Below are 23,441 nucleotides of genomic sequence, written 5' to 3'. Positions count from 1 at the left end.
TTAACCTCTAGATTGCCTGCTATATCTTGGATCCTATTTCTGGACCCAAGTTTCAAATATCTCCCTATCATGACAATTGTTACTGTTATACTGTTTATTGTATCAGAGAACTTTGATTTAAATGGGGAGGAAATGTTGTGCATTCATAATGTTTCTTCACAAGCAGCCTTGTAGCTGAACAGGGATACTTTAAGAGAACGCAAAGTCATCGGATCGATTGTTTGCGATGGCAAATGGGCAGTACAGCATCACAGCTGGTGGTGTTAACATCTTCCAAATAAAGCTCTACTTTTTTGATTAAACCTCCAAGGACTGCAGGTTCAATCTTGATTCCACCACAGTTGATTGAGGTTTTTGATTGAAGGAAGAGTGAGAGTGCTAGACCCAACAGGATAACCATCTTCCTACTTGGGGATGAGGAACTGACAGTTAAATAATGCAATTCACAACGTCAAGTGCTCCAAAGCGCTGCACAGTCACTGTTGCAATGTAGGAAACACTGCAGCCAATTTGCACACAGCAAAATCCCACAAACAGCAATAAGACAACACCCAGATAATCCACTGTCATGATTCTGCTAGAGAGATTAATATTGTTCAGGACACTCCCTTGCTATTCCGCAATCTTTTGCAGCCCCACGAGGTCTGGAGCCTCTGGTTTAATGTCTCATCCAAAAACCAACACCTTCAACAGTGCAGCACTCAGCGCTATACTGACTTAAATATGGGTGTTTGATTGGGACAGATGTGAATGTTGTCCATCTTCATAATGGTGTGTGGTCATTTAAATGGTAGATGTCAACAATTTGCAGATGCAAATCCCGCCCAACAATTTTTCAAAAAAAATAACGGGAAAAATGGAAGCCTGAGGTTGAATCAGAAGCCCACAAAACTTGGTGGACATTGACAATCTGTATGCCCTGAGCAAGGAACAAGGCACTTGACTGGCCACTGCTGGTATTCCTGGCATAGTCAATTTGGGATTGGATCTTACAGGTATTTCCATGCAACATGCAAAGTTCCTGGAAATGACAATCACATTTGATATAAAATGGCATTTGTGAACTCACTCACGTACAGGTCGGAACTGCAGGTTGTATTTGTGAGCAAACTATTAACCAATACAGTTCTCCTCTAAGTGTATAATTAAAAGTGCTGTTCGTTGATATGTATTATCCTGTCACTCAGATTGAAAATATTTAATGATGACAGTGTGCATCTCATTCCCTGTTCACCTATATTTGTATTTCACTGTGACTTTTAAAACAATTGTTTTTAAGATTTTTCATATGAACGGCAATAGCTCAACAACAACAGGTGAAAAAGCAATCAAATGAGAAAGTAACAAGGAGTGATTGAGGTCAATAGCATAGATGCATTTAATGTGAATAGCTACATGCCGGAGGAAGGAATAAAAGGATATGTTGATAGGGTTAGAGGAAGAGGACCAGGGGGAGGCTCATGTGATGCATAAACAAGTTGGGAGAATTGTTTTGTGTTGCAAATTCTGGGCAACATAAAGTGACTCAACAATCCTTTGGAATCAACGGTTAAGAGTGACCAAAAGAATAAGATCAGGATTCACAGCAGTTATTGATGATCGTGTCACACAAAGGGTTATTTCAATACAAAAGATGACCATTTGGCATCATCTCAGTGCCAGCATTGTTCCAACGAGCTGTCGATCAAATCTTAAATGGATTAGGTGGAGTCCAGTGTTACCTAGATGACATCTTGGTTACTGGGAAGAATGAGGAAGAACATATCCACAAATTAGATTCCACACTCCAGAGATTAGAAGATTATGGATCAAGAGTCCAAAAAGACAAATGTGAATTTTTCTAAACTTCAATTGAATATCTGGGTCACGTCTACAACACCAAGGGACGGCGTAAGTTGCCTTTGAAAGTCAAAGCCATTAAGTATGAGCAGCTAGTGTCAAATATTACTAGCAACCCTTGAATTGCTCACCATCAGCAGGAAGATTGTGATTGATGGACACTAATTATTGAAGGTTATGCATGGGGCACAAGGGACAGGGAACATGTGTGTTATCTTAACTGGCATACAAATGAATAATGAAACAGATAGCTAAATTATTCCAGATATAACCTTTTTAATGTGGTAATTGTTTGCCACCACAGTGCACTTAATGCAAAAGAATATTTCCATTGTATCCAATTAGACATTGAATGTAAAATAAATACGTGTCTTTCTTTTTTGGATGTCCTATCTGCAAATCTCACATTGTTAACGCAAAAAGTGGTTGTTAAAGCTTACAGAAAAACAATAAAAATATGTAATCAACATTCTTATAAAAGAATAGCTTTAATATCCCAGATGTGAACACACGTACTGAAAGGCAATGAAATGATTCCATATGCCTATAACTAGATGAAGTACATTTTTCACAATGAAAAAGCCCCGTGCACAACACGGGATACATTCCATGGATTGCTAGCTTCTACCAAATGCGTGCCCCTACAAACTAGTTTGGTCAAGAGGATTGGGAATATTGTACAGCAAATTTAAATTCCCGGAGAGAAAATGAGTTACACCACATCGTCTAAAATCTATGTACATGCCTAGGAATTCTTAGAAAACTACTTCAGAGAAAACATTACTACTGAAGGTAAAAACTGAGGAAGACACATGTTTGACTTGGGGGAAATATTTAATCTAAAGCAATCTTTAATGAAATCGCCTACATTTTGGAAAGTTCCATAGAAATAATTAAGACGTAATTATATTGGAGACAAGTAGAAAATTTCCAAATTTAAGCAAGTAGACATTTTTAGCTGAATTAAACATTATCAAACAGCTGTGGTGGGATTTGCACTTGCAGTCCATGAGGGACTATTAGTTCAGCAACAGTCACTCAACTCACATTGTGCATGCAGACAATGGACCATCAAAAAACTGCATCTCACTCGGGTGGCAAACTCTGTCCCAAGTCCTGAGAAATCATAAAATAGAGAACAAAGACAATTAATGAAAAACATAGGGTAGGTTCTCCTATCAGTCTCAAAATGGGAGAATTCAGCTCATAGTGTTGTTTTACTTCCCAATATCCTTCCTCCCATCAAATAAAATTTGGCTTGGGTCACTGTCTGTGCGGAGTCTGCACATCCTCCACGTGTGTGCGTGGGTTTCCTCCGGGTGCTCCGGTTTCCTCCCACAGTCCAAAGATGTGCAGGTTAGGTGGATTGGCCATGATAAATTGCCCTTAGTGTCCAAAATTGCCCTTAGTGTTGGGTGGGGTTGCTGGGTTATGGGGATAGGGTAGAGGTGTTGACATTGGGTAGGGTGCACTTTCCAAGAGTCGGTGCGCACTCGATGGGCCGAATGGCCTCCTTCTGCACTGTAAATTCTATGATGATAATAAAGCTTCAAGATGCTATTTTCTGATCTTTTTTTCTATAATCTAGAACAACAATACTGCAAATTCTGCAACGATTTTCAACTGCTAGACCACCTGATTCTTGTCAAATGACTGACTGGCAGCGAAATATCTGATGGGGAACTTCTTACTTATTTGTCCACCCAGATTTAATATTGTCAGGCAGGTCTTTAAATGAGTAGCTATGTGACTATTTAAATATGCAAAGGACCTAAACCAGTTGTAGAATCACCAAATTATTATTTTTTTTAATTCATTTACAGGATGTGGGCATCACAGGCTAGGCCAGCACTTACTGCCCAGGCCAGCATTTACTACCCATCCCTTATTGCTATTCAGAAGGTGATGGCGAATTGCCTTCTTGAACCGCTGCAGTCCTTGAGGTACACCCAGTGTTGATAGGGAGAGAATTCCAGCATTTTCACTCAGTGACAGTGAAGTAGCGGTGATATATTTCGGGTTGGTGAGTGACTAGGAGGGGAACCTCCAGATGGTGATGTTCCCAGGTATCTGCTGTTCTTGTCTTACTAGATGGTACTGGCCATGGGTTTGGAAGGTGCTGTCGAAGGACTCTTGGTGAGTTCCTGCAGTGCATCTTGTAGATGGTACACATGGCTGCCACTGCTCATCGGTAGTGGAGGAGTGAATGTTTGTGGAAGAGGGAGCAATGAAGTGGGTTGCTTTGTTTAGGATGATGTTGAGCTTCAACTCCTGACTTCTGCCATGTAGATGGTGGTCAGGCTTTGGAGCAGGTTGGGGGGGGGGGGGGGGGGCGGAATCTTTATTGTCACAAGTAGGCTTACATTAACACTGCAATGAAGTTACTGTGAAAATGGTTAGTCTAGTTCAGTTTCTGGTCAATGCTAACTCTCAGGATACTGATAGTGGCAGTTTCAGTGATGGTACTGTCATTGAATGTCAAGGGGTGATGGCTAGATCCTCTCTTGTAGGAATATTGTGTAGTCCGAATGTAACTTGCCACTTGTCAGTCCAAACCTGGATAATGTTGATCTTGCAGCATTGGACATGAATTGCTTCAGTATCAGAGAAGTCGCGAATCGTACTGAACATTGTGCAATTATCAACGAACATCACCACCTCTGACTTTATGATGGAAGGGTCATTGATGAAGCAGCTGAAGATGGTTGAGCCTAGAGCATTACCCTTTTTTGGGTTGTGGGGGTGAGACTACCGCAGACACGGGGAGAATGTGCAAACTTCACACAGACAGTGACCCGGGGCTGGGATTGAACCCGGGTCCTCAGCGCCATAGGCAGCAGTGCTAGCCACTGTGCCGCCCCTCCTAGGACACTACCCTGAGGAACTCCTGCAGAGATGTCCTGGAGTCGAGATGATTGACCTCCAACCACCACAACCATCTTCCTCTGTGCCAGGTATGAATCCAACCAATCGTCATTGAAAACTACTGGCAAATGTAAAATAAATGTGACTGTCACTTCCTCCATGCAATGAGAAGACAGCAAAGAGATGACTGGTGGCTATTCAGGAACTGCATCTTTATTTGAAGGTCTTTTGTGGGGCCAGGAGGAGGACTAGCGCTCTTCTGACCTGGTGCTGATTCAGTTAAGCCCACCTCTGCCCTTCCCATGCCCTTAGATTGCATTCTTCCAATAACTGACCCTACAACGGTCCGTTGTGCAAAGCCTGAATAGATTGCCAATGTAACGAAGCAGTGAGTTGGATTAGAGTTGCCTGTCTGGCACTCATGAGGAAAGTCCAGGCCTCTCGACTCCTGTCTTGGGGAGGATACTACTGGTGCACTGTCATAACGCGTCCATTTTGGGTACCAAAACAAATGTCTCCCTCTTTTCATGTACCTAGAGTGTAGGACACAACCATTCAGTCTAACTGGTCTATACTAGTGCTTGTCCTCCACACAAACTTCTGCTTTTCTACTTCATCATCCGTTTAGCATATACTTCTATTCCATTCCCATGTATGCACTCATCTTTCTCCTCCTTCATTGCATCAATGTTGTCTGCCACATCTACTCGGTTTGGCAGCCGTTCCACATTCTAACCACATTCTGTCTAAAGAGGTTTCTTCGGAATTCATTATTAGATTTATTCGGGATGTCTTGTATTAATGGGTGGTCATTTTGGATTCTCTCACAGGCATCTCTAAGTCACTAGGTTAATTTACAATAACATAGACGTATTAAGATGAGTATCAAAATAATTTGACGAAGGGGTCATTGACATTTCTGGGGACTTGAGAAAACACAGCAGAGTGATGCATTTCCTTCGTAACATGATAAGCTTATTTCACATTACATCTGATCTCACTGGTTCCTTGCAAACATTCTGACAACACAAACTTCTAAAACACTACCGGGTAGCTTTGAAACCTAATAACATCTCGGAGGAGACTATCATTTTCTTTAATAATTGTCAGAAAAGGCTATGCTAAAGGGAAAGGAAATAACTTGCATTTATGTGGTGCCTCAGGACACCTCAAAATCACTTTATTGCCAATGATGCAGTTTTGAAATGCTATCAGTTGCAGTGTATGAATTGTGGCATGTACCAAGACCACATAAACAACAAAGTGGTCACCTGTTTTTGTGGTGTTGTTGAGGGATAAATATTGGCTGAGTGACTGAGAAGAAGTACCGTTGCTCTTCCTCAAAAGAGTGCCATCAAGTCTTTTACTTCCATCCAAGGGAATAGACGGGGTCTCAGTTTAATGCCACCTTTAACAGCGCAGCATTCCCTCAGTGTTGCAATGGAATGTCAAGCTGGACTTTGTGCTCAGGTCTCTGAAAAGGCTGAAATTGCGACTGAGTCTCCCTCTGTGGGGGATTCATGGGGCAATGTTCCAGCTCTGGTGCCTCACAAAGCAATGCTTGTTTGAAATGAACGGTCTTTTGTATCTCAGAAATGTCACGGCCAGGGGTCTGTTCAATAAAACGTTAAATGGATTTCCAAACTCCACTAGGCTCAGTCCCATTAAAATACAGTTTCCAAACATTAATGGTCCTCTTAAAATCTGGGCAGAACTACTATTAATCTAGATAAAAATGATTAAATATGCACTAAAATATGCAAATGTATAAATGGAAAGTATTGGCAAATATTGGAATGGAATCAGAGTGGGGAGCAGGACAATTTCTTTACTCTGCAAGTCGTTACAATGTGGAACGCACTGCTTGGAAAATGATAGACGCAGATTCAATAATAACTTTCAAAAAGGAATTGGATAACTTTTGAAAAGGAATCATTTACAGGGCTATGGGGAAAGAGGAGTGGAGCTCTTTGAAGAGAGGCAACATAAACTAAATGGTAGTTTCCCAAGAAGCTAGTTTAAATGGGATGAATGGTCTCCTTCTATACTCTATGATTCTATTCTATGATACAAGTTCACAATGTTTATTTATACTGTGTGATGATAAAAGTGCAAGTTTTCCTGGAGCGAGCACAGGTCAGTGGCTGTTCAATGGTGTAGTGTAGTGTAGAGGAAAGGGACAGAGAGAAAGATTGGGCGAGAAATTGGTTCTCACCGCCAGTCATGATATCGTAATGGCGTTGGTCACAATTTGCTTTGATAATGGGAGCAGTGCCATGAGCTGGAAGATTGACAACATAACACCCCTCTTCAAAAAAGGGGGAGAGGAATATATTCATGTCGAGAGGGCTAGAATGCAAGAGCAGAGATGTAATGCTGAGGCTCTAAGAGGCTCTGGTCAGACCCCATTTGGAATATTGTGAGCAGTTTTGAGCCCCATATCTAAGGAAGGATGTGCTGGCCTTGGAGAGGGTCCAGAGGAGGTTCACACGAATGATCCCGGGAATGAAGGGTTTGTCATACGAGGAGCGGTTGGAGACTCTGTCGGTATTCGATGTAGTTCAGAAGAATGAGGGGGAAATCTCAGTGAAACTTACAGAATACTGGGAGGCCTAGATAGAGTGGACATGGAGAAGATGTTTCCACTGGTAGGAGAGACTAGAACCCGAGGGTACAACCTCAGACTGAAGAGACAATCCTTTAAAACTGAGAGGAGGAGGGATTTCTTCAATCAGAAGGTGGTGAGTCTGTGGAATTCATTGCCACAGAAGGCTGTGGAGGCCAAGTCACTGAGTGTCTTTAAGACAGAAATAAATGGGTTATTGATTAATAAGGCGATCAGGGGTTATGGGAAGAAGGCAAGAGAATGGGGATGAGAAACATATCAGCCATGATCGAATGGCAGAGCAATCTCGATGGGCCAAATGGCCTAATTCCACCCATATATCTTATGGTCTTCTATCCAGCAATCACGGGCTTGTCTGCCCAGTGTTGGTGGTGGGGTAAGTCTGAGCGATAACAACCAAGGCCACAACTAATTGGCATTTGGGAAAATATGGGATACTAAAATGAAAGCTAGCAGGAATCTGGAAAAAGAAAATTGTGTTGGAATAACCTTTCTTCAATGAAGTAATGGAGAGAGTTGATGTGTGGTTCTTGTATATATGAACTTTGAAAAGGCATTTAGTAAAGTAACACATAGACCTGTTAAGCAAAGTTAAAGCCATGGGAGCAAGTGGACAATGGCAGCATGAATACCAAATTGGCAAAGGATGGAAAGCAGAGTGTAGTGACGAACAGTTGGTTTCCAGGCTAGAGGTGTTCCAGGTGTTTCCCCAAGGGGAGGTATTGCGATACACTGATCTTTTTGGTATGTATTGATGACCAGAACTTGGATATACAGGGTAGGTATAATCTCAAAGTTTAAAAATTTTTCGGAGTATGCAATTCATTTTTTTTTGGTTAAGGGGCAATTTAGTGTGGCCAATCCACCTACCCTGCACATCTTTGGCTTGTGGGGATTAAACCCACGCAAACACGGGGAGAATGTGCAAACTCCACACGGACAGAGATCCGGGGCCTGGATCGAACCTGGGTCCTCAGTCCGTGAGGCAGCAGTACTAACCATTGTGCCACCGTGCTGCCCTATTAATTTCAAAATTTGCAGATTACATGAAAATGTGGTAACCAGTGAAGAGAATAGTAACATATTTCTGAAGGACATAGGGAAGTGTGTAATGATGCTTTTTGGTAGATCGAATCAAGCGAGGCAACATAAACCAAATGGTACAATTTTAAAGAGGATGCATGAAAAGACAAACCTAGGGGTATTTGTGCACGTATCTTTAATTGTAGCACAGTGAGAAGGCTGGTAAAATGCATTTGGTATCCTGAGTTTTATTAATAAAAGTATAATGTACAAAAGCAAACAACATGTGCTATAATGAAAACAGTGAATGCTAGAAATACTTAGCAGATCTGGTAGCATCGATAGAGAGAAACAGAGGTAACATTTCAGATCGACGATCTTATAACTCACATCATCATCTTGGTTTTAACCATCATGGGATTTTCATAAAGTTGCTGCATTTGTCCATTAATTGCCAGTTAAAGTTGCCACAGGAAATACCCTTTTAAAGATGCTGCAATTACTTTTGACTGCAAATTCCTTCCCTACAAAGTAAATGAGTAGAAGTGTAGAATCTTATTCTTTCAGGTCGTGAATTGTTGGAGATTTTTGTTTTTATAAATTTAGAATACCCAATTCTTTTTTTTCCAATTAAGGGGCAATTTAGCGTGGCCAATCCACTTATCCTGCAAAGCTTTTTGGGTTGTGGGGGTGAGACCCATGCAGAAACGGGGAGAATGTGCAAACTTTGCACGGACAGTGACCCGGGGTGAGGATCAAACCCGGGTCCTCGGCGCTGGGAAGCAGCAGAAGTGTTGGAGATTTTAACGTCTACTTTTTCTTATTCAGTTTTTTTCTCTCTTGATTCAGTTTATCTTCCCCACCACAATTTGCTATTTTTCTTTCAGGCAGTATTGACCTGTATTCTGCTATTAACACATTCTGCTATTTTGCTTTAGGGTAATGATGACCTTTATTCTGCTACTAACACCTACTCTGGACCAATGCTTGGTTTCTTGACAATTACTATTCCCACTCTCTCTGCCTTTTGTTCCATTACATCTTTGTATGTAACTGTTATGGGTCCGGGTTTACAGAACCCCAAAGTGTTTCATGGAGTTCAACCGACCCACAACTTTTAATAGAGAAGTTAACCTTTTAAAAACAAACATTGAATATCTTAACACCCATTACTTCAAAGATAACCCCAAAAGACTACAATACTAAATAATCCTTCAAACGGTTCCTTTAAACATCCAAATGACTTCAAACCTTCAATAATAGCACATTAGGTTACATTCAGTATATTAATAGAATTTTGGATTGCAGAAATCAACAGACCAGCTCTGTGTTTCTTCCTGCAGCTCACAGCAAAACACACAGACACTCCCAGCTGCCTTCTCAAACTGAAACTCAAAAAGCAGAAGTGAGCTCAGCTCCCCCCACCCTCTGACATCACTTCAGTAATATGATCAGCTCCATTTCTTAAAGGTGCATTGCTTAAACATCCATTTCTTAAAGGTACTCTCACATGACAGTAACCTCCCTCACCCGCTAACCTTTTCCCCTCTCTTTTTTCTTTCAGTATCTCAGTTGACACAGATTCACCTTCCTTCTCACTCTTTTCTCTGTTTATTTCTTAATTTTCTAATTTCATTGATTGAGGAAATACAGTTTGTCCTCATTATTCATCAGCGGTCTGTTTCCTTGTTTTGCCATTATCAACACGCACTCCCAACAACTTTGAGGGCAGAAAATATGTGAAAACTCATTAAGTCTAATTGACGGGAAGGCTGCGAGATATCCCATTCCAACTAAACTTAGGTCATCAAGATGAAAGTTTTCATAATTTCATACTACCTTATGGATGTAATCAACACATCTGAGCAATTGCTTTTCTTTTCCTGCTGCTGTACAATCTCCTTGGGAGATCGCAAAGATTTATCATTTGCCTTCTCTTCCTCATTTACAGGCTTACCTCAGTGACAACATCTGCGGTTGCACAGCCAACTTCCATGTGTACCCTAATGATATTGACGCTCTACCTCTGTGGCTACCTGTCTGACATTCAACCATGCATCAAATCACATTGCCCTTCATTGTATATCAGGAGAGTCAAAGTCTCTGACATGCACAATACTCCCTTCCTATTGTCTTCAGCCCTCTCCCCGGCCACTCATTCAGCAGACACTCCCGGCAGAGAATTCCAGGGATCAGTATTATCTCTGGCCAAGACCATAAGGAGCAGAAGCAGGCCATTCGGCCCATTGAGACTGCTCCACCATTCAATGAGTTGTAATAGATTCAGAATGAATGTTCCCAATGGTGGAGGAGTCCAGAACTAGGAATCATAGATTGAAGATAAGGGGTAAACCTTTTAGGACTGAGGTGAGGAGAAATGTCTTCACCCAGAGTGGTGAATCTGTGGAATTCACTACCACAGAAAGTAGTCGAGGCCAAAATGTTGTGTAATTTCAAGAAGGAATTAGATATAACCATTGGGGCTAAAGGGATCAAGGGACATGGGGAAGGCAGGATCAGGGTATTGAACTTGATGATCAGCCATGATCATAATGAACGGCATAGCAGGCTTGAAGGGCCGAATGGCCTCCTCCTGCTTCTATTTTCTTTGTGATGATCCTCTTTTTAAAAAAAAATTTGTACCTAATTTTTTCCCCCTCCAATTAAGGGGTAATTTAGCATGGCCAACCCACCTACCCTGCACATCTTTGGGTTGTGGGGGTGAGATCCACACACACACAGGGAGAATGTGAAAACTCCACACAGACAGTGACCCGGGCGGGATGAAACCCGGGTCCTCAGCCCTGTGAGTCAGCAGTGCTGACCACCGTGCCGCTCTTATGTGACAATCCTCAACTCCACTTTCCCGCCTTATCCCCACAACCTTAATTCCCTTACTGATTAAAAATCTTTCTATCTCAGCCTGGAACATACTTAACCACCCAGCCTCTACAGCCCACTCCGGCAAAGAATTCCAGATTCACTACCCTCTGAGAGAAGAAATTCCTCCTCATTTCTGCCTTAAATGGGTGACCCCCTTACTCGGAGATTAAGTTGGGATTCTTTGTGCTCAGCTCCAACTAAACCAACAAACCCAGTGCCCTAGAATGAATGACCAGGCTGTAAGAGGAACGGTGACTTTAATGGTGTTCTTTAGCCAGTTAGGAGCTAAACTGATGGAGGGAAAAAACATTTGTATTTATATATCACCTTTCATGGCTTCAAATGCCAAAGCACATTACAGTAAATTAAGTACCTTTTAGTGTACAAAGAACAAAGAAATGTACAGCACAGGAACAGGCCCTTCGGCCCTCCAAGCCCGTGCCGACCATACTGCCCGACTAAACTACAATCTTCTACACTTCCTGGGTCCGTATCCTTCTATTCCCATCCTATTCATATATTTGTCAAGATGCCCCTTAAATGTCCCTATCGTCCCTGCTTCCACTACCTCCTCCGGTAGTGAGTTCCAGGCACCCACTACCCTCTGCGTAAAAAACTTGCCTTGTACATCTACTCTAAACCTTGCCCCTCTCACCTTAAACCTATGCCCCCTAGTAATTGACCCCTCTACCCTGGGGAAAAGCCTCTGACTATCCACTCTGTCTATGCCCCTCATAATTTTGTAGACCTCTATCAGGTCGCCCCTCAACCTCCTTCGTTCCAGTGAGAACAAACCGAGTTTATTCAATCGCTCCTCATAGCTTATGCCCTCCATACCAGGCAACATTCTGGTAAATCTCTTCTGCACCCTCTCTAAAGCCTCCACATCCTTCTGGTAGTGTGGCGACCAGAATTGAACACTATACTCCAAGTGTGGCCTAACTAAGGTTCTATACAGCTGCAACATGACTTGCCAATTCTTATACTCAATGCCCCGGCCAATGAAGGCAAGCATGCCGTATGCCTTCTTGACTACCTTCTCCACCTGTGTTGCCCCTTTCAATGACCTGTGGACCTGTACACCTAGATCTCTTTGACTTTCAATACTCTTGAGGGTTCTACCATTCACTGTATATTCCCTACCTGCATTAGCCCTTCCAAAATGCATTACCTCACATTTGTCCGGATTAAACTCCATCTGCCATCTCTCCGCCCAAGTCTCCAGACAATCTAAATCCTGCTGTATCCTCAGACAGTCCTCATCGCTATCCGCAATTCCACCAACCTTTGTGTCGTCTGCAAACTTACTAATCAGACCAGTTACATTTTCCTCCAAATCATTTATATATACTACAAAGAGCAAAGGTCCCAGCACTGATCCCTGTGGAACACCACTGGTCACAGCCCTCCAATTAGAAAAGCATCCCTCCATTGCTACCCTCTGCCTTCTATGGCCTAGCCAGTTCTGTATCCACCTTGCCAGTTCACCCCTGATCCCGTGTGACTTCACCTTTTGTACTAGTCTACCATGAGGGACCTTGTCAAAGGCCTTACTGAAGTCCATATAGACAACATCTACTGCCCTACCTGCATCAATCATCTTCGTGACCTCCTCGAAAAACTCTATCAAGTTAGTGAGACACGACCTCCCCTTCACAAAACCGTGCTGCCTCTCACTAATACGTCCATTTGCTTCCAAATGGGAGTAGATCCTGTCTCGAAGAATTCTCTCCAGTAATTTCCCTACCACTGAAGTAAGGCTCACCGGCCTGTAGTTCCCGGGATTATCCTTGCTACCCTTCTTAAACAGAGGAACAACATTGGCTATTCTCCAGTCCTCCGGGACATCCCCTGAAGACAGCGAGGATCCAAAGATTTCTGTCAAGGCCTCAGCAATTTCCTCTCCAGCCTCCTTCAGTAGCAATTTCCTCTCCAGCCTCCTTCAGTAAGGTGTAGTCACTGCTGTAATGTAGGAGATATAGAAGTCAAACTGTGCGCAGCAAAGCTCCCCAAACAACAGATTGATCATCTGTTTTAAAGCGAATGGCGAATGATTGAGGGATAAACATTGGCGAGGGAGAGCATTGAGAACATCTTTGCCATCCACTGGAGGGAGCAGTTGAGGCTTCAATGGTCCAACTGAATGGGCAGATGTGTGTGTGTGTGTTGTTCGCAGCTCTCTGGCAGAGGCACTTGAACCAACAACCATCCAACCCTGAGACAAACAAGGAACCAGAGTTCTGGCTGACACCGAACCTGTGTCTACATTTCCTGGGAGAGCTGGTGAATGTGCTGTGTCCCTCAGCCGGTGGTGGAGAGTGGGCTGTACACCAGATCAGGCTGATACATTTAATCTGAATGAAAAACCAAGAACAATCTGTCCACCTCAGCCGTGAACATACTGAACGACACAGACTCTCCAGCCCATCTGCCGCAAAGAATTCCACATATTTTCCAGCATCTTCGATTCCCAACATCCGCAGTGCTTTACTTAATGAGGCTTTCTAAAGTCATTCGCTTGCCAGACGCCGGGGCTGGTTGCATTCACAAGTTCAAGCTTCAGCTCCCGTTAGAGCGCTCCAGGGATTCATATAACTCAAGGCATTAGTTTAACTTGTGCTGGGTTTGGAGAGGACGAAAGGTTTTTTGACCACACACAGAATGAGTAACACACACACACACCTATCTATTTCAGTGGAGGGGTCTGGGTGACCTTCACATTGTATTTATACTTGTCTCCAAGAAGGTTAACAGGCTGACCCCCGAGTGCTGGGCTGGACTGGAGTGGGGTTTGGGTTGGGGGGAGGGAGAAGGGGTTAGCTCAGATGCTGGAGAATCCCAAACTAGTCCCTTTAAAGGGCTCAATCCCATTTACCCGCGCAAACAACAGCAAGTCTGGAATGAGCTTTAGTGACAGCAGCTATCTCAATGGGAACGAAGCTCATTTGCACACAAACAGCTCTCAGGAGTAACTCTGACCTCCCCCCCCCCCGCCCCGGACCCGACTCCTGTCCAGTTGTTCAACTGTGAGATCTGTATGTCAGCTCCTGTGAGAAAAATAATCCTTAGAAATTATTAAATAATCGTAGGTCAGCGATCATGGTGAAACATTGAAGGGACGAGACCTATCCAGAGATAGGGAATTTGCCTTAAAAGGCGCCTGCCTTTAATGTGACCCCACATTTAATATGGTGCCTGTTATGTGGACAATCAACCAGCAATCGCCATGAAAAGAAAAACGAATGTCAAGAGGGGACATTGGGTTGTGTGGGAGCAGAGCTGAAGATTTTTTAAAAATCAAAATGGGAGAAAGTGCTGGAAAGCTTGGGCAGAATCGAGTGAAATCTCCAGTTTGATGCTCTTTCGGAGCTGGAGGGGTCATTTCCAGGATTAATTACCGAGTTTACCTGCAGTGAAGATACCAACTCCCTCCCTCACTGAGAGAACTCGAGGCCATTCGGCTCTTTGGTGCTAGCCTCCACTGCAGTCGCTGCCAACTTCCTCCCCCAGAGTCCTACAGATTCGGGATCCTTTCATTCCCGACGTGATGAATAAGAAGTTCCAGATGTGGGAGGTGTGGAGAGTTGGCCTTTTGTCATCTTGATGCAATTGTGCCCGCCCCTGGAAAGGCAGTTATAAATAGCCTGGGACTGTGGAGCTTCGAGCTCATCCCTCTTCACTGCCCCGGGGAACAGCAGTCACAATGATCGCCACCTCTCTGCTCGCCCTCGCCTCCCTCATCGTGGAAGCCACCGGCCAGTTGTCGCCCACTTTCTCCCGCACTTTGAGCCGGGATGGCCGATGCATTTACTCCTTTACCGTGCCCAGCCCTCAAGAGGCGAGTTGCTCGGAGGCCGCTGAGGCTCTGGCCGCTGTCCGCGAGCTGCAGACGTACAGGACTGCCCAGCAGAGAGCGCTGGAGTCCCTGGGCGAGAGGCTGCGGCTGCTGGAGGCCAACCCCCCGGGGGAGAGCCTGAGCCCGGCGCCCAAGCAGCAGGGTGAGGTCCGGAGGCTGCAGATGGAGAAGTTGGACTTACTGAGGCGGCTGGAGAACATGAAGCAGGAGAACATTCACCTCCGAGCCAAGCAGTGTCCCGACAGCCAGCAAACTCTCCAGGACTCCCATCAAGGCGGTAAGGACATGCCAGCTCCAGGCACTACCCAGGGGGAAGGGCTTTCCACCTTGTTAGCACTGGGCTGAGGGCTTGGCCATTGCAGATACGGGGAGAACGTGCAGATTACTCACAGTGACCCAGCCGGGAATTGAACCTGGGACCCTGGCGCTGTGAAGCTACAGTGCTTATGCTACCGTGCCGCCCAGGAATGCTCAGGAATCTGCATGACCAGAGGTTTAGACAGAAAAAAAGTGAAACATTGCCTCCCGGCTGCTAGAGATCCAGATTCTTGGATTTCCAGCAGCTATAAAAGACATCAACAATTTAACTAAAAGTATCATCCGCTTATTTATATGCATCAACTGCTTTGCAGCGACAGGCGCGTGATGAATAAATTAAACACTAACCTGAGTCTAAAGTGAAATCCTCGCTGGAAATGCAGAGAATGAATCTCCCAGCCGGGACTGGGAAAATCCGATTGTTGGCCATTTCCAGCACTTTAAAAATTGTTACTTCTCAAATTGGTATTTTATAACTAAATGACGAATTTGTCCAGCCTTCCATGTGATGTGATTTGTACAATTTTGATTTGCTTTTAGATATGACAGAAAGCAATAGAGACTGTGGGGAGGGAGGGAGGGGGTACATTTACCCTGGTGACAGTGACAGACTCTGGAAAAAGCTGTTTATATTTTGTCTTGTTTCAGGGAGGCAGGGCGTCTCCAGTTTATCATCTCGACAGAAAACACAGCCAGACCGAGGTGGTGAGTCCGAATCCAAAGATTCCTTTAAAAGTAAACCCGTTATTCCTCCTGTAAGGTGGTGATTTAAGAGAATTGTTTGAGAGAAAATAATTCTGAAGGTTGCCCGCGATATTAAACTGCAGATAACTTTTGTTGTTGCGTGGCGATTTTCTCATTTGCAAAATGCGGAATAATGATTTCTATCCCCAGTCTATAATTGGAGTTTCGAAAATCCTGGATACCAAGAGCTGAAATCGGAGATCACAGAGATCCCAGCTTCCAGGCTCATACAGCGGGGCGATGCTGACAGGCCAACCACAACACTGCAGCAGAGTTCAGGTAGCTGCAAATAAAGTGCATGCATTTAAAGAGCCCGCCGCTCGACCGTTTGTAGCAAAAATCCCGGGGGGGGGGGCGGGGGAGACACATTGTGCATGTCGATTTTATCCCCACCCCTGCCCCCGGCTCCGTATTATCGGATATCAAGATGCGAAGTTTATGAAGCGACCAGCAGGCGGCGAAAAGGCACCATTGAGGTTCGGTAACTTGTATTTTACACTTTGACTGTACCAGATGCTGCAAAATGTTTCACGGGAGACGGGACCACAAACAAGAGATTAGATGAGATGAGGTGACCAAAAAACGCGCGCGTGGCTTTAATAAAGGAGTGAGAGGTAGAGTCACCGAGAGGTTTAGAGAAGGAATTCCAGAGCAGCACTCAAGTCAACCTTTTGGTGCAGTTGTTACTGAATTAAACGGTTATCAAAAGTTCACAGTACTGATAGTCTCGTTGAACAGCTTTTACCATACGCGGGTCAAATTTAGTAAGGGTGGAAAGGGAGATAAAGTATGATTGGATTGTAGGTTGGTACGTTACAACCAAAATCAAAACGGTCCACAAATGATCGACAGGAAGTAAATTCTCCCTGCCCATTCAGGCCTGTCGTACATGGTTGGTACCTTATGAAAACAGCACGGACACCCCTGAAGAGAAAGTGGAAAAAAACTCAAATCCCAGGAAAATCAGGGTCAAAAATCTGACATAAAATAAAGGATAAAAGCAAATTACTGCGGATGCTGGAATCTGAAACGAAAGAGAAAATGCTGGAAAATCTCAGCAGGTCTGGCGGCATCTGTAGGGAGAAAAGAGCTAATGTTGCGAGTCTGATGGCTTTGACAGATGCTGCCAGACCTGCTGAGATTTTCCAGCATTTTCTTTCAAAAATTGGACAATTCCAGGTCCCAACAAAACCAGTAATTCTACTTTGCAAAGTCTCCTGCTGTAAATTTTGAACAATACCTTGTGGTACCCCCTGTGAGTCTGTTCTGCTGTTTCATTAGATTGTTTCAGATCTTTACCTCAGCTCCACTTGTTCACCTTTGATCCATATCCCGTTAATATCCCAACTCAATAAAAACCCAACACCCACGACCTTTGGGAAGAGAATAACATATTTCCGTTACACTTTGTGTTTTTACCCATGGTTGGCCTAGTTCTGGATTAGATTTCCTTGTTCTGGACTACCCCCCCAAAGGGTAAAAAGGCCAAGCCACCCCTAGTTAGATGTAGTGTAGCCTTTCAATCAGGGGGACAGCTCTCAGATTCAGTTAACTGACATGGGAAACAAGTCCTTGCTTGTGCAGTACAAGAAAGCTATATGCAGTGCCTGAATCAACTGGTTTCTTAATCTTTCAGGTTGTGGAATGCTAGAATGGGTGGGAGAACCAGTTACGTTCCAAAAAGCAGACAACATTGTAGGGAAGTACGGAGTTTGGATGAAAGATCCTGAGCCTGCACCACCTCACAACAAGGAGTCCATCTGGAGAATCAACACAGTTGGCACTGACATTCGGCAGCTGTACGAGTATCGTGACCTAGATCAGTTCATGAGGGGCTACCCCAACAAAGTTTATATGCTGCCAGAACCAATAGAAAGCACAGGGAGTGTCATTTACAGAGGGTCCTTATATTACCAGAAACGCAGGTCAAGGACCTTACTGAGATATGAAATGAAAACAGAGACCATTTTAGTTCGAAAGGACTTGCCCAACGCAGGCTACCGAGGAGTCTACCCGTACTCTTGGGGTGGCTACACAGACATAGATTTGGCGGTCGATGAGCTGGGGCTTTGGGTAACCTACAGCACCAATCAGGCTCAAGGAGCCATTGTGATCTCCAAATTGGATTCAAACACTCTGGAAACGGAGCAAACCTGGACAACGGCGATACGCAGAAGATCGGTTGCTAATTCTTTTATGATCTGCGGAACTCTCTACACACTAAACAGCTATTCCAATCACAACGCCATCATCAATTTTGCCTACAACACCAATACAAACAGTACCAAGGTGCTGAACATCCCATTTGAAAACCGCTACCGTTACAACAGTATGACTGATTACAATCCAGCAGAAAAGAAGATCCTGGCTTGGGACAATTTTAACATGGTCATGTATGATATTAGGCTTTCAAAAGTATGAAGGCCTCAAAAGTATCTTCGATGGACAAGAAACAAATTGTTATTTTCTCTATTCAAATAAAAATGTATATAATGGCTAATTATAGCACAGCAGTAATTTGAGAACTAATTCCAGAGCAGAGAAGACCACATCATCATTTAGGAGGGAAGCAAATGTTAAAATAATTCAACCTTAAAAGTTTGAACAGCCGTGATGCACATGATGCTCAATTTGATTAAAAATAACTCTTAAATCTATAACGTGATCATCAGATTATCCCTGCAAAAAAATCTTACTGCAGCCTCATTGTAAACCAATCTGACAGCATTCAGTACAGCTGAGAATATGAGTTTAGTTGGCTTACAGACATAGTTCAATCACCAACCAGATTATTTATTTCACGGTCAAACGTTAAAGGTTCACTGGGAGGGGAGAGAAGGAAAATGTGGAAGGAATCCAAAATTGGGTCAATGAATTGGCAATCAATACTTGCTTAAAAACAAAACTTGGTCCAACTCAAATGGTTTGACTTTTCTGTAGGTGAACACATACAAAAAAGACCACCAAAAATCAGACTGCACTATAAGTTATCTTTCATACTCCCGACTGCTTCAGTCATCTCTGGAACAGAGAAAAAAGACATGTAAATGTAAATTTAAAAAATAATTGCTGCACCTTGTTGGTCAACATTAAAAAAAACTTATATGAAGAGAATCATTAAAAAATGGAACCGTACTATTTTGATTAGACCGGAGGATAAGCAAGGTCAGTGTACATGTACTGGGGCACAAAAAGAATGTGCCAGCAAATCACTAAACTAAGTGTTTCAATTTGGACTGGATACGGTTGGTCTGAGTTAAGAATTTAATTTACCAAGAGATAAACGTGCATCCACAGAATTTAACAGGGCTGGATCTCTGCACCCAGTACTTAAATATGTTCTAAGTTTTCCAAGTACCAGTACTGGATTTTCTTTTACCGTTTGTAAAATAAAAGTTAAAGTTGATATAGACTTTTTGCATGTTCCTTTCCCATACAAGTGTAAACAATATCAATCAGCATTGTTTATGTAAATCACTTAGGCTGGGAGCATATGGAAAGCGTTGAAAATGAGAGTCAGGGTGGCACGCTGCCTACGACGCTGAGGCCATGGGTTTGATCACAGCCCCGGGTCACTGTCTGTGTGGAGTTTACACATTCTCCCAGTGTGTGTGGGTTTCACCCCCACAACCTAAAGATGTGCAGGTTAGGCGGATTGACCATGCTAAACTGCCCATTATTTGGAAAAAAATAATTGGGTACTCTAAATTTATTTTTAAGAAAAGAAAATGGAGTAGGAACCTCCATAAAATTGAAAAGTATTGAAGTGATGCTAAAACCTTTGATGGACCACACTTGAGAGTCTGGTCACCATGTAATAAAAACTACATAAAGGCATTATAGAGGGTAATGAGAACATTTATAAGGATGGTGCCAGAACTGTGCGAGTATAAATATGTAGGAAGAATGAACAGACTGGATTGCTCTTCTCTTGAAAAAAGGCAGAGTGGTGACTTCCTAATGGTCTTTAAAACAATACAAATGTTTTGATAAAGTGAGCAGAGAGAGAATGGTTCTTCTTGTGGGGAAGAGCTTAGAGACCACCAATATGGTAGTCACTAAGAAATCAAATAAGGAATTAAGAAACCTCTTCACCCGGAGTAAAGAATTGGCTGCCGCAAGTAGTTGAGGCAATTAGCATAGATGCGTTTAAGGGGGAATCTAGATGAGCATTTGTGGGATAAGGGAAGAGAATCACAGAATACTATAGTGCAGAAGAGGCCCTTCGGCCCATCGATTCTGCATCGATGCATGAAAGGTCCTAACCTGCCCACCTAATCCCATTTGCCAGCACTTGGCCCATAGCCTTTAATGTTATGGCATGCCAGGTACATTTTAAAGGATGTGAGGCATCCCGCCTCTACCACCCTCCCAGGCAGTGCATTCTAGACCATCACTACTCTCTGGGTAAAAATGTTTTCCCTCAAATTCCCCCTCAACCTCCCACCCCATAACTTTGAACTCGTGTCTCATAACTGATCCTTCAACCAAGAGGAATAGTTGCTCCCTATCCACCCTGTCAATGTCCCTCATTATCTTGTACACCTCAATCAGTTCACTTCTCTGCTCCAGAGAAAACAACCCAAGCCTATCCAGCCTCTCTTTATAACTTAAATGTTCCATCCCAGGCAACATTCTGGTGAATCGTCACCCCTCCAGTAAAATTACATCCTTCCTAATGTGGCGACCAGAATCGCACACTGTACTCCAGCTGTGGCCTCATCAAAGTTCTATACAGCTCCATCATGACCTCCCTGCTTTTATAATCTTTGCCCCGACTGATAAGAGGGAGTGTCCCATATGCCTTTTTCACCTCCTATTAACCTGCCCTTCCGCCTTCAGAGATCTATGGACAAACACGCCAAGGTCCCTTTGTTCTTCGGAACTTCCAAGTGTCAGACGTTTCATAGTATACTTCCTTGTTAGATTACTCCTTCCAAAGTGTATCATCTCACACTTTTCAGGGTTGAATTCCATCTGCTACTTATCCACCCATTTGACCATTCCATCTATATCTTCCTGTAACCCACGGAGATGATAAGTATAGATTTAGATGTGAAAAGATGGGAGGATGCTATGGACTAATTGGGTCGAATGACCTGTTTGTGAGTTGTATAACAGCCAGCCAACTGTGTCATTTTGGCCCTGAAGTATCATACATATATACTACTGTTGTTTGCTTCAAGAAAAATGTGATATCTGAAAGGGGCCAGAGAAAGGGGAGCAAGGGAAAGATATGCAAATTCATGGTCATAATTCAAGTCAGTGTTTCTTGATAATGCAAAATTTACTGCACCTGGCAACATTGAGAAGTACTCTAATTCAAAGTGGAGGACCGGAATATAAATTGCTACTATTAAAACAAGGTAAAAAAGAATCTGAAAAAATTTCAGAGCATATTTTTATTAGTTATGTAACCAAACCAAATTAATCGTAAATAGGATCATACATATTTAATAGTGCGTTAACCCTGTACAAAAGAAAAAAATTAAAGTATAATATTTCTATACCAATGTGGCTGTTAACTTCTGTACAATGCCAAACGAATACACAGTACAGGTGGATTACAAATCTCAAAAATTAGACATCACAGCTGAAATTTCAAAGTAAGCAAATAAAACGGACTGCCAAAACACATTACTGATGGTAAGCAGCCTTCTCAGCAGTGTAGCTTTCCCTGTGCCACCCCAGCCATGTGACAAAAATATACACATCAATAAATCAATCTTTTAGCTCACGCTTTGTGCCAAGGTTTCGAATACCAATAACAGCAACTCTCTATTGTTTTGTACCTTCATCAGAACCTCATTTGTATCAAACCTGGGTAAGATTTCTGTAATAAAAACAGCTGTGTTGCTAGCACAGTCACTAATTAATGATTGATCATAAGCAGATAGACAAGATATCTTACATTCACGTAGTATAATACAGTACATCCTACAACTATAATACTAGCATACAATCAAAAAAGGCAATATTAGACTTGTGATTAAAATGGTGTATGCGTAAACACAATTGGAATTTAATAGGCTCAAAAAGGGAGCTTAACTCAGTCATAGGTGAATCACTGTGGACTTCACTGTAATTAAGCTTATGAAAAATTTTAAATGATACATTTTAACAAGAAGATTATTAAATTGCTGTCTTAAAAAGCATAAAACTGGTCAGCCTTCATTCACTGGCTTGGCCACTTTTATCTAATTTCAGTGATTATTTCAAGGAAAGGAAATGCCACACAAGTCAGACATTGCCTTTTCAAATTTTCAAGATTCAAAAGTCAACATTAAATGTTCATCATAGGATTAGTTTACACATCTGGGCTTGACTGTTGCTCAAAATAATGATCCATCTGATTCTGCACATCTCGAAATAGTTCAGCTTTCGCTTAACTACTTCACATCTCACTTCTTTGTTATAAAAGAAATTCCATGTTTTGAGCTCTACTTTTCTGCTCTTATCTCACAGAGAAGAGCTCTCATTACACCCAGAGGATGTTTAGAACACCTACTCTGTTCTATCAGCAATTTAGGATTTTGATTCTTCTGTTTTAACTGCCTGAGGTTTGATTGGTCCAGTTCGAACGGGTTTTGACATGGCAGCCTGACTAGGGTTGGGTTTTTCTTCCACCTTCTCGTCTCTAGTGCTTGTAACACCTGTTCCGCTCTCAGTTGGTTTACTCCCACTGCTGTCATTTTTGTGAACTTTGCTCATTGGCTGTTTGATTTGCTGCTGCTGCTGCTGGTCAGAGAAGAACTTGTGTGTGGACTGAAGCACCTCAGCTCGCTGCTTAGCCTTAAATATAAAGGGGGAAACAAATTAGTGCTTTGATGAGCCTTTTGGACAAGAACTGGAGCTACACACTAAAAATAAATCCAGTAATGTGGCAAAGAGCTGGAAAGCATTCACAGAAATTGTGTCTCTTTCACGGTGTGCTGGAAACCAACCCAAAGACAGCTCACAGGCAATAATTGGTTGCAGAAATATAAAACTAGCTTCTCTGGAGCAGCTTTTTGGCAGTACCCTCTATAGTATACAGAAACACATGTTCAAAATGATTAAACCGCCCTACTTAATGTATGCAAATTCCCAACAAGACAACATTGCTGTGATGATTCAAATACCTGAGAAATTCATAGTGGGCTTCCAATGGGTTTATACTGTAAAGCGGCTGCAAATCTGATATGCTTGCAAGTTTTCAAGTTCTAGTAACTGCAGTATGGATGGGTGTCAGATCTGTTCCTCCAAGTGAACCAATTGATATCACATCTTATTTTTATTTAGTAGAAT

At 42.9% G+C, this 23,441-nt stretch overlaps 2 protein-coding genes and 1 long non-coding RNA gene across 10 annotated transcripts in view; 1 reads left to right on the top strand and 2 right to left on the bottom strand.

Moving 5' to 3' along the window:
* Positions 1-1,364: 1,364 nt before the first annotated feature.
* On the bottom strand, positions 1,365-14,779 carry LOC140426594 (uncharacterized). The gene is made up of 3 exons (XR_011948237.1): positions 14,644-14,779; positions 2,887-2,955; positions 1,365-1,740 (listed from the first exon to the last, which is right to left on the bottom strand). It is a non-coding gene; the product is annotated as an uncharacterized lncRNA (long non-coding RNA).
* Positions 14,780-14,845: 66 nt separating this feature from the next.
* Positions 14,846-22,240, top strand: myoc (myocilin). 2 transcript variants are annotated; one of them, XM_072511547.1, is made up of 4 exons: positions 14,846-15,369; positions 16,059-16,145; positions 16,305-16,433; positions 17,791-22,240. In XM_072511547.1, exons 1-4 carry the CDS (start codon positions 14,940-14,942, stop codon positions 18,573-18,575), a joined length of 1,431 nt encoding a protein of 476 aa, XP_072367648.1. In that variant the 5' UTR covers positions 14,846-14,939; the 3' UTR covers positions 18,576-22,240. The 2 variants fall into 2 exon arrangements, with proteins under 2 accessions (XP_072367648.1, XP_072367649.1); XM_072511548.1 differs by having other exon boundaries at positions 14,855-15,369; positions 16,059-16,115.
* The window catches only part of prrc2c (proline-rich coiled-coil 2C), a 131,872-nt gene continuing 129,972 nt past the window's right edge, over positions 21,542-23,441 (bottom strand). For all 7 annotated transcript variants that reach the window (XM_072511540.1, XM_072511545.1, XM_072511546.1 and 4 more), the window contains one exon: positions 21,542-22,946. In XM_072511540.1, the coding sequence (XP_072367641.1) occupies positions 22,680-22,946 (267 nt within the window). In that variant the 3' untranslated portion in view covers positions 21,542-22,679. The remainder of the gene's footprint in view (positions 22,947-23,441) is intronic.

The sequence above is a fragment of the Scyliorhinus torazame genome, chromosome 7, assembly GCF_047496885.1.
Source record: "Scyliorhinus torazame isolate Kashiwa2021f chromosome 7, sScyTor2.1, whole genome shotgun sequence".
In the NCBI taxonomy this organism is placed as follows: Eukaryota; Metazoa; Chordata; class Chondrichthyes; order Carcharhiniformes; family Scyliorhinidae; genus Scyliorhinus; species Scyliorhinus torazame.
This window is presented reverse-complemented; position numbering and strand designations above follow the sequence as displayed.